At 39.2% G+C, this 15,292-nt stretch overlaps 1 protein-coding gene across 1 annotated transcript in view; it reads left to right on the forward strand.

Annotated features, from left to right (window-relative positions):
- The first annotated feature begins 464 nt into the window (after positions 1–464).
- SUSD5 (sushi domain containing 5) overlaps positions 465–15,292 on the forward strand; it is a 40,479-nt gene continuing 25,651 nt past the window's right edge. Inside the window, exons 1-2 of the mRNA XM_054648102.2 lie at positions 465–602; positions 8,685–8,862. Coding sequence (XP_054504077.2) covers positions 506–602; positions 8,685–8,862 — 275 coding nt within the window. The 5' untranslated portion in view covers positions 465–505. The remainder of the gene's footprint in view (positions 603–8,684; positions 8,863–15,292) is intronic.

The following is a 15,292-nucleotide window of genomic DNA, read 5'->3' on the forward strand; positions in this document are numbered from 1 at the left end:
CCTCTGGAGATGCAACGCTGAGCTCACAAACACACCGGGAGCCAGCACCAGCTCTGGAGCTGCCCTTCTCCTCTCACACAGGGATTGCTGCTGCTCCTCGCTTGTCCTTTCCCCCCTTCTCTCTCCCTGCTGGCTTTTGCATTTCCTCCACGGTGATCCATTAGGTATTTACCGGCAGGATGATGTGACTTTTCACACCGGTTCTCTGTGTGCGCTGCCCTGCAGACCGGGCTGGATAAAGCCTCTCCCCAACCCCAGCTGGCTGGACATCTCCCCCCCACCTTCCCCTCCCCTTCACACCAGCCAAGCCAAGGATTCCTCTCTCCCTCCCTCTTTCTTTTTCCACCCCTCCCGCCTTCAGTGCAAACCCAAGACGCAGGATCCTGCCGAGGGAAAGTGCTCCTTGAAATCATCACCGCAGAGCCCGCTACGAAAGTGCAGAGGAGGAGAGAGAAAAAGCCTCGGCAGCCAACCTCCTGCAGCTGAGGGCTTTGGAAGCAGGGCAATGGCTCCAGGCTCTCAGAGATTCTCTCTCACCTTTCTCCAGGGCGTGGGATCTGTCTTCTTCTTCTTACTTCAGATCATCTCTGTTCAGGCTGATGGTGAGTCTCCCATTCAGTTTGGGCTGGGTTGATATGGCTGGAATGAGGGCTGTATGTTGAAATGTGTTATTGCAAAAAGGAAAAAAAACCCAAACCAATTTTTTTTTTTTTTTTTTTTTTTTTAAATAAGAGGCTTAAATACACGCCCCAGTTTGTATTAGGAAACTTCTGATTCAGAGCTTTTTGAGACTTTACAAATATCCTGGGGTTAAGCAGAGAAAGGAAATAAGATCCCAGAAGGCTAAGATTATTTTATTACAACAGAATGACAGGATAGTGAACTTTTCCAGAGGAAATAAGAATAAAGAAACAAAGCCAGAACACAACTAAGAAGGCTCAGCTATATTTTAGGAGACCTCTCCTTATAATTCAAAGTACCTTTTCTCCAAAGGACTTTCCCATCTCCCCACTTCAGATGTGTCATTTTATATGGGCAGGTACTTGAGAAGTGAAAGACTTTGATAACCTCTTCTGTTCAGTGCCACACATGCTGGAAATGATTGCCCACCTTTCTGCACATGGGCTTCATCTGCACTCCCCTGCTGAGGGATGTGATCAGGACATGGATTTGGCTGAAGCACCAGCTACCAGTTACTCTGAAATGGGACTTTTTACTTGCTGATAGTGATCCTGAAAAGCTGCATCCCTTGAAAGTTTCCAGTAACCCAACGCCCTTTTAATGATTCAGCTTGTGATAATGATGACCAGCTTGTCTAAATTGGTCATCATTACTTTTGAAACAACTACAACAGCAATGCTAAATTTTCCACATTTTTCCACTTTCACAGCTGCAATAGATTTATGCCCAATCTCAGGATTTTTTAATTCCAATACCCTAATCCTTTACCATTGATGTTTGCTGCATTATTCCAGACAACAGAACTTAAACATTATAGGGCAATAAAAATCTCTTCTTGTTTGTTCTCACAGAATTTTTCCTGTTTAACTTAAATTTCTTTCAGTTGGTGACAAAGTACGGCAAAGGAAAGGGAGAAAATTAATCTTGTCTGTATGTTTCTACAGCTTCGAGTAGAATGTATAAATGTATTCCATTTATACAACAGAACCCTTTCTTGTAAAGTTTAAGGAGAGTTACACTTCATTCAGCATAAAGGAAAAGAAATGCATCAGATAACTGTACTATGTTGCAGTAGGCAAAACTGTGATTCTGTTTTTTGGATGTACTCCTTCCTTAGCAAAATGCCTTTGAAATAAGAAGGGGCGGGGGGGCGGGGGGAAGCATATCCATGAAAAAGGAATCTTCATAGAGCTTAAGGACACAGGGCAGGAATAATAATTTCCCTTGCTGAGAATGCTTCACCTGAAGATCCCCTTGTTCTTTCAGGGGCACATTCCAATTTTTATTATTTCCATAAAGCTAACGAAACTAACTTTTTGATTCCTAAACAAGCATCTTCTAAAAGAGAAAGGGAAAAAAAGTTGGAGATCATTTTAAGGCAGAGGTCATGACAGATTTTAATTGTCATTCAACAGTTCGTCAAATTTACTTCACATGTGGTAAAACATTCATAGTATGATAGGCAGAAAATCTGAAATACTTTACAGTTGTCAAGCATTATTACAATAATGTGGTTTGCAATTTTATTTAAATTCTAGGTAGCATTGTGAAAGATGTGTAAGTCTGCTATTAACTTGATCTTCAGTGGGTTCTCCTAATATTAATATTTGAGCACACAACTGTAACACTGTCCTATAAGCCATCTGGGTTAAAACAGAGGAAAACATTGTATGTCAGCTTTAACATTCACCGCTATGTATTTAAGAAAATCTGGGAGTATGAATTAGGATTAATCCTTTCTTTTATAGCAGATTCTGGTCTGATCCAGTCAGAAACCACCTTCTCATTTTTAAGGTGTGGGTGAAAATATAATGGTGCTAGTTTCTAATACATGTTAATGTCACTTAAGTGCCAATGTTCTGAGTGACACATACGTGTTTGTGTATTTGTCATTTTTAACTGAAGGTATCTGACTGTGTTGCAAACTGCTAAAGGGATTTCGAATATGTCTTGTAAAAAACTGTGAAATTCAGACTGGCCCCTGTTACAGTCAAACCTCTCAACTGGTTGCAATGTATTTCCCTAAGGAAGACTTTCACTTTATTATCTCACACAAAAATAATGGCAGAGAGTAGGCAATAAAACTGATGGCTGTCGAGGCTGGTGAAGGTGTAAAACTTCAGAGCTTAATTGATCTCTCTTGACCATTATTTACCATGGCACATATTGCTGTAGCCCAAATAGGCTGCAGAAATACCCAGGCAAATGCAGAAATAAAATATAGCTCCATTTCACTTTTCAGCTTTTTTTGCTCAAAGTTGTCCAGGTCCAGGTCAGATGGACAGAAGACTCCCCAAGGGCTTGTTCATACTCTGAGGTACCATGGTGTGCCACTGCCAGTGCAGTTACTGGAGAATAATATGTGTAATTGTGGCAGTTCTCAATTGTATAACTGCAAATTCAGGAGGTTTAAATTGTTTTCCATTTGCACTGGAATAGGAGAACAAGGATGTGACTTCCTGAATCCTGCACAGGAGTTGCCTCCGCTTTTTTTGCCTCCCTCTTCTGTTTGTTCAAGGCTTCTAAAATATCCACACGTATGAACCACAGTTTTCTGCAGAGTACTTGCTCTGAGACAGAGCATGTCAGGAGAGGGTGATGGCGATTCATCCACCGTACCGCGACACTCCTGAAATGAAAAATGTGCTAATTTCAAAGCATTACTAATTGTGCCAAATTGGAGCTGCTCTGTTGGCTAAATTTGGATCACATGAAGCCCTATTGGTCAAGCCAGTAGTTAGCAGTGTCCATGCATAGTGCCTGCAGAGGTTGCAGGTGAAAGGATCCAGAGTCCATGAAGCTGGGCACAAACAAGATCTGAGAGATATGCCTCTAACTGGAAACTGATGATGTCCAAAGTAGGAAAACACCCCTATTAAAGTATTTAATTTGGCTTGTTTTTCATCCTTTTTTTTTTTTTAAGTAAAGGAAAAAATGTGTGTTTTTTCTCTTCTGCTGTCTCTCAATGCTCAAATTTCTGTAGCAGGTGTCTACACATTTCATCTCCTGCTTACAAAATAACACACATTCACACGTGAACAATTCCAACTCTTTGGTCCTAAATTGTCCAGTAAAATCAAAATTTAGGCTCAAGCTGGGTTTAGCTGATGGGAAACTCAAAGATGACATCTTGATTTTGCTATTTTTCTGATGACGCAATATTTTTTTAATTGAATAAGGCATCATTCACTGTTGTTTCTCACAGAAATAAATTACACATTTGTGAAAACTAAGTAGAATTAGTAATTAGCCAAATCTCTCTTGGCAATTGTAGAGTTACTGGATCTTCCACCTTTACACTTACAATCAAGATACACTGTTTCACATATCCATAGAAATGAAAATTAAATTTCTCTTGAAGTACAGAAGTGACCTCTCCTTGCTCTGCTCTGTTTCATCTCAATTTGAAATTTTTAACATTCAATTAAAAATGTATTGGACTCCACTTTTGCACATCTTTCACCAAATTTTTTTTGTTGAAACTGATTAAGTTTTATTATTTGAAATAGGAAGTGTCATGTCGTGAGGTCAGCACACTGGGCATACCTTTCAAAGTGCTTTCATTTTATAGTATTTTTGAGGGATGTTCTTACTTTAAGGTATATTTGACTATGCAGTTTTCTGTTCCTTCTTCAAGCATGATGCAAATACTGCTGAACACATGGGGAAATTTGAACTCATTTTGGTGGGCTTTGAGCTGTGCCTGTGCACCTCAGAAGAACTTCTTGTTGTATCTGTTTCTGTAAAAGAATAAATCAGCCAAAGTCTTTTCTTAATAACCAATAGAATTCTGTTAAACCCACTGATCTTCTGTAAAATATGAAGAAAGAGATTTTGGACTGGTTTTATTTTTGAAGAACTCCTTTTTTGCACTTCCACATATCTGATTGTAGATGTCTCTTAAGTCTTGAAAGCATTATGAGGATCAGTTGTTAGAAGCTGAGTTTAGCAAAATTTGGAGCTGGAAATAAGGTGGAGTAAGAGTAATGAACCATTGGAACAGTTTACTATAAAGTGTGCTGTAAATTCTCCTTTACTTGGAGGCATTGAATCATGACTGGATGCATGTTGAAAAGACAAGCTGTAGTTCAACCATGAATTTTTAGACTTGATTGTGGAATTACAAGGGGAAATCTACAGTCTAGTAAGGCAGGAATTGAACAAGGTGATAAAAATGATTCCTAGAAGCCCTGAGATCTATGTCTCTGTGGTTATGTTTTCAATCAGAATACAGTGGGGTACTCTTAAGTAAAAATGATATTAATCCATTGCAAAAAAATAACTACAACTTTCTCAATAAATCAAAATATAATCAATATTCTGTAATAACAGTGATCAGATAATGGCAGAAGATAGCAATCTAATATAGGCTAGTTATTAAAGAGGAAATATCTTTTCTTTCAAGCATGAATTTTTCATGTGAACTGTGAATCCCACTAACAAATAGAGGTTGGAAGAATGATGTCTTATTATTTATGCCTCATCATTGAAGTGAAAAGCTTTATCACTTTTTTCAAATGGGAATTTAAAAGAATCTCACTGTGACAAGAATCTTTTTCATTCTGAACCTGCTAAACTCAACAAGCTCAGTACGCATTCTGAGAAATACTACTTTGCATGGATTTTTAGCTTGATCTTGAAACCAAAGGGACTTACATTGTTTAGAAAAGCTTCAGAAAAGTGTGTCATTTTGGTAACAAATTTCCACCCCCCTGTGGAGGTGAAAGTGTTGTGGGAAACGAATGTTACAGGGCAGAAATGAAGTGACAGAGTTGAGAGGGAGTGGAGACATGGTGGCTGCTCACAGGTACCACAACCAAAGGCATACTACATTCTTCATGTACAGATGATCCTTCATCCTGTGTCTTATGGAAATACAGGACAGTCTCACATTTAAAACAGAATGACAACACATATCTTGATACTGTCTCAGAGATAAGGCTGACTTCAACCACCCCAATATAAAAAGATGACTGCTATGTCATCAACTATAAGAGACAATCCTTTTTTAGGAAACGTTTCATTACAAGTAGGACCGATAAAAATGTTACAAATAATTATCCAGGATCCTCAGATTCCCTTAGACTGAAAATGATACCACTTTTGAGATTAAAAGTGAGAAAAATTTAATACATCCATATCTTGATTATGTTAGCCATGATACTGTAAGGTGCAGAATTCAGTGTTGCAGTCTTTTTTGTTTAAGGGGATTTCCTGTTTTCATGTGGTTTGTGGTTTTCCTGTTACCATGCTAGCATGTCTCCTGTATTTTTTCTGTCAATGCCCCTCAGTAATGTGACATATCTCAGGATATTGAGGACTCAGCTATTCCATTGGTCACCAATCTGATAAATGAACTTCGCTTGCTATTATATTTTCTAAGTAAGAAATTAGACAAAACAAAGGGCACATCTTGAAAAATTTGCAGATAGCCAGAGAGCTTCTAAAAGTTTGAAGAAAAATCACAGGTTGGTCTGGAAAACAGATTGGCCTTCTTTACCCACTTCTAACCAAATTCTGTCTAACCAGAATTTCCTATAAAGCAGTTCACTGTAACTTCCCAACCAGTAAGTCTTTCCTAGCTCACCTTATAATTCATTTGTTTGTATAATTTGATCATCCCAGATACCTTTTCAAAGGACAAGATTCCGTGTTGGCATCATCTCCACAGTTTCTAGTAAAAAGTTAGTGTATCTTAAGTACTAGCAAACAGCTTAACAGTAGTCAAGGGAAGCTGTCTCAGCCTCTGCCTTGGATAGGCTGAAAATGTAACTCTTTAAAAATGTAACTCTTGCTTCCTGGTAAAACGACTAAATCATTAACTAATTGTATCTAGATGGAACTCAAAGTCTGATGATTTTCCTTTCTTTAAGGTTTCTAAGTGAAATACTAATAGCTAGAAAATAAGGGTTATGCCATGTCAAAATAACATTCATGATTTAATTTAGATGTTATGCAAATTTGCCCTATATGTCTTTGACAGTGCACCTCAATCCTGACAGTCTAAATGTAGAATGTGGACAAGTTTTTAGCTGGGACAGAACCTGTAAATCATTACACTTAATCCCTGTTTTGCTTTAGGAGCAAAAGCTGTTTTGCCACTTAAGAATGGCTGTTCAAAACCATCACCTCTCTGATTACTGTCTCTCTCCCTAGGCCATGCACATTTCACTGTGTCTGTTGAAGCTTTGGAAAAAGGAACCACATTAGTGTCATGTGCATTATTTGGGACATATTGTAAAGAATCCTGATGTTTGTGTACTCAGGGATGTAGAGGCTTGCTGCTTTCACTACTTTGTGTAAAACCCCCCATTCTAATGACACTTAATGGTTTTGAATACAGTGGAGAATCCAAAGACAATGTAACCTAGTGGTTATCACTCTGACCAGTGTTTCTGGCTGTATTCCTTGGTCAGCTGCTGTTAGCTGCCTTAGGAAAATTGCTCTGGGTACTCTGAATTTCTGTTCCTTCTCATAGCTGCTTGTCCTGATTATTTGAATTGCCATTTTCCCAAGTCAGGATGACTTCCTGCTGTGCACATGTAGAATTCCCACCAAAGTAGGAGTTCTCATTAGGACCTGTCTGCCCTTGTTACCTAATGTAAACACAAATTACATGCTTACTTGAGGGAAACTACATTTTTTGATGTAAGGACCGTGATTCTTCTAGTGGGTGTAGTTGTGCACAGGTGAGAACAGAAAGCTGTTGGAGGCAGATCTACCCTGTATAAATTGCCTGTATTTAGGATTAGAATCAGATTTACCAATTTGTTGAAAGAGTATGTGGTGAGAGTGGCCCCTGGTACAGAACCAGGCTGAATCAGTCTGAAGAATTCCCAATACTGGTCAATACCTCCTGTGAGTGTGAAGCTGGCTACATAGCAAGCACTTGGCATGTGCTGGAAGTTATGCATTCCTGTAACCACTACCACGAATCCTCTTTGGAAATAAGACATAAATAAGAGTTTCCAGGCATTTACTGAATTAGTGGTGCTTAAAATATTTCTTCCTGCAACTGCAAGCAATCTCAGTCTGTACCTTTGAAATCCAGGAGGAATTCTGAGGGATGCTATCACATCCCTCAGATGTGATAGAAAAAAAGATAGTTTCTGTGTAGCAAAAAAGATAGTTATGTCAAATTAAATGTCAGCTGCAAAGTGTCTCATTGTTTATTTCTTTTACTGGAGCACCCAGCTAACATGTTCATTCCATAACCCAGTAACTTCTCAAACTTCATTGCCAAAACCCCAACTGACCTGTTCCCAGTTGCCAAAACCTCTAACTTTCACCCTTTCAGCTTTCATGGTATTAGATAAATTAAAGTAAAATAAACTGAACTGAAAATAAAAATAACACAAAAAATGTTATGCTAAATATGTTCTCATGCTCATTCAAAGAAAAAAAAAAAAAGCCTTCCATTAATAAAAAACTCTGTCTTTCCAAAAAGACATGGTAATGAAGCAGTCTGCATTTAGACACCAGATGTCATGGAATGACATAATTTTGATTTTAGAGAGTAAGTAGAAATCTATTTTTGATGTGGAAGGCAGGGCTGCAAAACTGGCTTTCAGGCATGTGCTTACTTTATGGATGTAGCTGTTATAGAGTAACTGTAAAATGTTTAGTAATGGATTCCAGCATTAGTAGCCTACAGGAGCTGTTCTTTGTGATTTTAACTTTATATGTGCATATGAGAGAGTATCATGCTTTATCTCTCCAGATCTGAAGCACAGACCTACAGAGGCAAGGCAAGCTTCCCCTCTGAGTTTGGACTGACTAGTGCCATTCTTGCTTTTCCTGTGGTAGACAAAATTAAAAGAAAAGCTAACACAAGGATATTTACAGTCCTGATTAAATTAGGCTTAAAAAAAAAAAGGTGGGCCATTAAAATAACCTTAGTAAAAGCATGAAGGCTTTATTTGGTGATAATTTGCAATATTTCTGTTGAATATGTATTGAGTACAATTCCATGATGAATGACATGTCCTTTCTTGGTGTTGCAGGGAAAGTCTTTGCACTTGAGTCCAAGAACAACTCTCAGGGTCTGGATTTAGCTGAAGCTGAGAAAGCTTGTGTTGACCTGAGTGCTCGCCTAGCAACTGCAGAAGAGCTGAAAAGGGCTGTTCTGGACTGTTCTTTTGCTGGCTGCACCACAGGATGGCTTGCCAGCGGCTCTGCTGGGTAAGGACAACAGCATAACACCTTCTGGGAACTATGAATGATGGTTGTCAAGGAAGTTTTCCACCTTGACTAAGATTTACTGAAAAACACTGGCCACAATTCAATCACCATGACATACAGCTAAATTGGCCGATCTCCCCCAAGAATTAGTTTTTTACAGCTAATATTGCAGGTACACAAGTATTCATCAGTCTCACATTATGCGTTCACAGATTTGATGCAATTTCTTCTTCTTCTTTCCCACTGAATTACATCACTGTGGCTCCTGTCACCCTGGCCTGTAGTGGGGTGCTGAGCCCTAAAGAGCCTTGCAGGACACATGTCCTTGCTGAGGACACGGTGCTGGAGTTGGTGTCAGCACTCCCACTGACTGCTATTCTGCAGTCCTTCAGAAGATCAGCAAACAAAACTTCTCATGGGAGCCACGTGTCTGTCTAAGATATTGATGCATGGCTGAGCAGACAATAGGCATGTTCCAAAGGGCACAGATGCACTTAGATATGATAATCCACATGTGCTAGAGAGTTTGTTGGGAAAGCCCACCAGGGAACTGACGTTGTCCCTCAATGTGTTTGAGGTAGCTCGAGTGACTCAATGTGGCACTAGGCTGAGCTTTTCCTTGCATGAAGCACTGTTGCCTCTGTAGATCCTTAAATTTAAAGCAGGAATGTAAATGGAGGGAATGTCTTCCCTTGTGTTGAGGGAATGTCTGATGTCACTGAAGCTGGGACCACACAAGAATTGCCCAGATGGAGTGTATCAAATCTATTTTCAATGTTCGATGAGGATAAAGCTTTGTTTTATGGAAAAAAAGTTTCCAAACTTTAGCATATTATTAGGTTTTGTGACAGTTGCCAGTTTTTTAGGTAAGCATTGGTGTTTCGGTATTTTTAGTAATAAAATTTCCAAAGGATAGAAAATTACTGCTATTAATGAAATATTATATTGAAACTATTTCAAAGAAAAGCAACCATTTTCTCCAATTATATTCTTTTCCAGGTGAAAAAATTGTTTGAAAATTTATTTTTATGTAAAAAAAAAAAAAAAAATCCAGAAATATCTCAGGATAAAAGACAGTGATCTAAACCCCAAAAATCTTTTTTCCCAAGACTGTTGCTGAGATGTCTTGCAGGCTGACTAGCCAGGGAAACTATATACTGTAAGAAGTCCATGGCAAAGTTGTTGCACAGGGTCTTTTATACAACCTCTGTATTATGGAAGTAAGGATGGGTAGGAGAAGAAATCATGGCTTTTTTATCCAAGCAGGACCACTAGTTAGTCCAGTGAGATCCTAAATTAATTGCTACAGGCACTTGAGCTGTGACTATTAATAGATCAGCTGTGCACTGAATATCTTCAGCATCAAAATGGTGATAAAAACACATCATAAGCATGGGAAGGAAATTAAGAATTTTCATCCCTTCTAACTTGCTGTACTCCATTCCCCCAGTAAACCTGTCTTTAGTATGGAAGTTTCTAACCTATTTATCAGAAAGAACCTTGTGGGGGCACATCAGTACACCATTGTTGTGCAGTCACCAGGTCTGACCTTCATTGGAAAGCTTCACCAGAGAGAAAAGCTCTTCAGAGCTGGAATTTTATACTCTGGGGCTATTTTACCCATGGCTGGGCAAGCACCAGAATGTATGTTACTTGGTTCATTGAACTGGGTATTTTTGGCCCTGGGGGAAAATAGGAATTGTGTACTGCCTAAAAAGCTAATCTGTTTTAACTGTAAGTTAATGCAGCTCTGGAGAAGGAACTGAACTGTTGAGTGCAAAGAGCGCAAATGGGACAAAGCTGTTTAAGTTGAACAAGCTCAGCTCCAATACAGATATTTACAGAGAAATTTAGATGAAAGGGTGAAATGATGCCAAAAGGAGCTCAATGATACATGATGATACATGCAGGAGAGGAACATGCAATCTACTTGAAAATATCTTTACAGGGTCTGATTTATCTCTGTCAGGTCAGGAAAGATATGAGGACATTACTATGGACAGCACAAAGAAAACCTCTGTATGACTGCAGCTGTAGTAAAAAACAGACGAACAAACAAAAAACCAAATGTTCAGCAAACAAAGAAATTGCTAGAGTGTTCATAGAATAGGATGAAAAATATGAAAAATATATATACACGTAGGTCAGTGTAATAGCCTCCTTTGGAATATTATATGTATTGTTACGGTGTCTTGGGAAAAATACTAAAAGGGACTCCGGTTTTCTACTAAATTAGTTATTTATTTTTTAAAATATACCAATTCAGTACTTTGGGTATTTACTTGATAACTGAAAACATGACAGCAGGGATAAAGGACAGATGGTATACAGAAAAACCTCTGCACATCAGTTGATGTAACCCAGAGAAGGGAAAGCAGACTTCATAGTATGCCCACAAGTTAGAAAAGTATGGAAAATTATTTCCAAAAGAAAGGACTCTCTGCTGGGCACACCTTGTGTATTTATCTTGATGAAGCACCACATCTTTGAATAATAGGTGACCTCCTCACATATGGCAGGTCCAGAACTGTTCAGGACTTTATAAGTTGGATCTAAAACCTTGGAATCCTCCCAGCAGCTGACTGGTGTCCAATGCAGAAAACAGAGCTTCAGCTGAAAACTCTCCTGTATCCTCTTGGACTGTGTACATCAGAAAGGAGACAAATAGGAGGGAGCATGATAAAAGTTCCTGATTTCAAGAAGAATGAGGTTTGGTTTATTTATTTGGTGCCTAGAAGGTATTCCAATCTTTCTCCTGAGGAAAAATGGATCAGACATTGACAGTAGAAGTAAACACAGACAAATGATGTGACTGAAGTCATTACAGTGTTACAGATTTTCTGACATGCTTCAGCCTTCCTTTCACCACTTAGATTTAAAACTGAACAGGAGCTCTAGCAGACATGTAAGGACTTTTTCACTGCTAGATCTATTCTCCAGGTTTTGCACAAGTCTGTGATTTGTTCACTTCTGATGGCTATTTATGGTTTTAGTGAGTAATTACAATCCCACTCCTGGTAAATATATCCATCACTGTTGATTATTTTGTCATTATTATTATTTTTACAGCCAAATCATAGCCTGGAAACCAGTGGGAGTTTCTCCTGTTATGGCAGAGGCACATCACTGAGTCAGTGTGAGCATGTTTATACTGCCTGCTCTCTGGGCTGTACCTCTTCTATGGGCAAAGAGGAGCATTTGGCCTAAAGAGCCAGTCCAGTTTGGGTGATTGTCAAATTTCTGATGACTCTCATGTCAATGCAGATCATCCATATTTAAATATGCCCACTTCAGCCCCTGCAAACTGGGCTAGCCCAAGCAGCAGGTCTTGATGAATATGAATCATTTCTACTGATGCAGAATGGAAATTGCTTAAACAAATTGATCCCTGCCAGTAAATCCAAAGACACAATAAACTGGGTGGTTTTGTGGTTTGAGCAGCCTGAAACAGAACTTCTTTCACAGGAATAAGGGCATGCTCTTGTCTTTCCCTTGCAGTTGTTCAGGCCAACCCAATTCAGGGTTCAGAGCTCTTCACACAGACAGACGTGTCCCTGGCAGTCCAGGGGCTTGGGAACTTTTTGAGAAGAGCCACTGACAAGTAGGCAAGGATAACTTCTCCCAGCAAGCCAGAAGTCGCCCTTTACAAGTCAGTCCTGACATGTGTAACTTATAAAGCATTACACATTGTTGCATTTCAGGAAATGAAACGTCGTTAGGCAAGTCTTATTTGTCAGATGAGCCCTAATAGCTATTTATACTAAAAATGACACTCTTATGACTTACTTGCATGTCAGACAAGTGAGTCAGTAAAACCATCAAGTGATCTGCCAGAATATTAATGAAAAAAAGGTGGCAGAGTTCTCTGAAAGGCTCTCACTGCTATCTTTTGAATTCAGATGTCATGCTGGCAAACTTTGTGTTGAGTCTTCCAACACTGGGCAGCATATCCTGTAGGGTCTTGACTTCTTTACTGGGGTTTTTGAAATTTAGGAAGTGAACATGACACAATTGGTATTAATATCAACCCTGTACAAACAGCCATTTATTTTAGAAATTGTTAAACATCCTCAACACCTTGTATTAATATCCCCGTAGCAAATTTACTCATTTCCAGTGCTTTTGTAGGATGGAAAAGCTGAAGCTGCCCTATTCCCTATCCTGTTCCTTATTTGCCTGCAAAGAGATGGAGCCATGTTTCTCTTCTACAACAGCTTTGATGCTCTGCATAGAATTTTTCTTCTATGACAGACTTCCTGCAGGGCTTTCAACCTGCTCCTTTGTGTGAAATCCCTGGGTTGGTTCCTACCCAGTCCCTGGAGGATTTATTCCAGAGCGGATAAGTCAGGAGTGAGCAAGCAGAGTCAGCTAGAATAAACTCTGCTGTGAGAGTCAGAAGACAGGGTTTCTTTTCTTGGCTGCCCACAGACCAGGTGTTTGTTACCAGGAAAATTATTTCGTCTCTATTTTTCCTTCCTTTTGTTAGCTTTTTGGGTTTTGCACTGGCTGCTTTTGAATGTTTCTACAGTGTCAAACACAACAGGGCCCTCACTGCAGATGACACCAGTGGGAAATGTAATAATAAGAGTCAAATATGGCATTTCACAAGACTACCTACTTCTTTTTCTGCCTACTGTGTGGGACGTGCCCAGTACCTGACAGTATGGTAATAAAAGCAGATTTCCTGGGAAAGAAAAAAAGCACTATCCAAGGAATGAAATAAAGGGTCAATTGCTAACTCTTGCCAGTCCTCTCATCTATATTTGTAAAGCCTTGGGCTTGTGGGTCCCTTGAAATTCATCCAGGAGTACACACTAAAACAGGCCCACTAGCTCTTTGCAGAGAAGCAGTTCTGGTGATATGTCCCTTTGGCAAGCTCTTGGTTTTATTTCAAGGCTGTGCTCTGCTGACTGGTGATAATGCCCATGAATTTGCTCCCAGACATGTCTTTGAGGCAGGTCAAGTAATTCCCTTCAAGAGAAAAATCCAGACATAACTGGCAGGACACAGTCCAGTTCAAAATGCTGAAGTTGCTTATGAAATTGTCTGAGGAGGTCTTGGGCTACAGAATGCCTTCATGTCACAAACTCCAGTCCCACAGCTCACAGCTCATGTCATGACTTTTTCTTCCTGTCAAGCTGCTCCTTGTCAGTCTTCTCAGTAAGTCTCATGCAAGGTAAAACAAAGTAATTGTGTTTCAGGAATAGGGATTTCTGCATAAAGCTCAGTCAGGAAACTTGAATTTAAGAAAAGGGCATGGCCAGTTTAGTCCAAGGGATGATATCACTGAGCAATGTAGCCATGAGCCACTTTCCATCAGTTTTGGGAAGAGAGAAGCAAATCTTTTCTTAGCACAACTTGGGACAGCAGCATTGACAAAGTATGATAGCTATGTTTCTTGTGAAAAAGACAGCCCAATAATTGAATAACTTTTTAGAAACTGTACTTTTTTTGAGGAAAAGCACTGCACAAAAGAAAATACATATGTTTTTTGTATTTTCTAGGACAAGCACCCAAACCACCATCTGCTGGGCTGTAGCACCACAGTCCTAGAGTTGCCATTTGCTAAGTGAGATATGACTCGCACTTTTAAATTGTATTTTTACTGGAAGGTATTTTGTAACAAACTCTAAGGGATTTAGCAAAACTTTAGCAAGCTTTGGCACAAAAGGCATGGGTTTGCTAGTGAAATTAATTAATGCCAGAAGGTTAGAAATCTTTCATAAGACCAAGGAAAAGCAGAATATTGAACAGGAAGACAAGCCTGACTTTAGAGATGGAGTAACAGAAATGGGGTGCAATGCAACAGTATTTTATGAAGGCTAATAGGAATTTCTGCCTTAAACCAGCTAGAAAGGCACAGCAGGAGAAAGAGCTGGGTGTAGTCACAGAACACAGGACAGCAGTGGGCTTGTTGAAAAGTGAAATAACTCACCTAAAATTTGTGAGAAAAATGGATGTGATCATCCTAAAAGACATCCAGCAGCAATTCCAGAGGAGAGAGGGCAGTACTGAAGAGCTTGCATGAGGCACAGTGACACACCACCTGCAATAGTGTAATGCAATTCTTTGCATCCAAGCTCAGGAGGTCTGGGCTCAGATAGGATTAGACAAAAAAAGCACCTCTCTTATCAAAAGGGGATTAAAGGTGATCATTTGTTTATCTGAACAAGTGAAGACAGAAATGGGATATGCTTATTCTTTGCAAATGCACAAGAGGTGCTAATACCAGGATTGTAACTTGCCAGACAGTTCTAATGAGGTTGATTTTCTGCTTTTCAAAAGAAGTTCATGTATTTTGCCTTTTGTTTTTTTAGAATAGCTGTAATGCTTTGTTGTATCTGAAAGCCTTTCCTCTGAGAATGAAACTGTTTTGTAAATTAATAGCATACAAAAAAATATTTTTGTATTTTTTAAACCCTTTAGTAAC

Source organism: Agelaius phoeniceus, chromosome 1 (genome assembly GCF_051311805.1).
Source record: "Agelaius phoeniceus isolate bAgePho1 chromosome 1, bAgePho1.hap1, whole genome shotgun sequence".
Classification (NCBI taxonomy): domain Eukaryota; kingdom Metazoa; phylum Chordata; class Aves; order Passeriformes; family Icteridae; genus Agelaius; species Agelaius phoeniceus.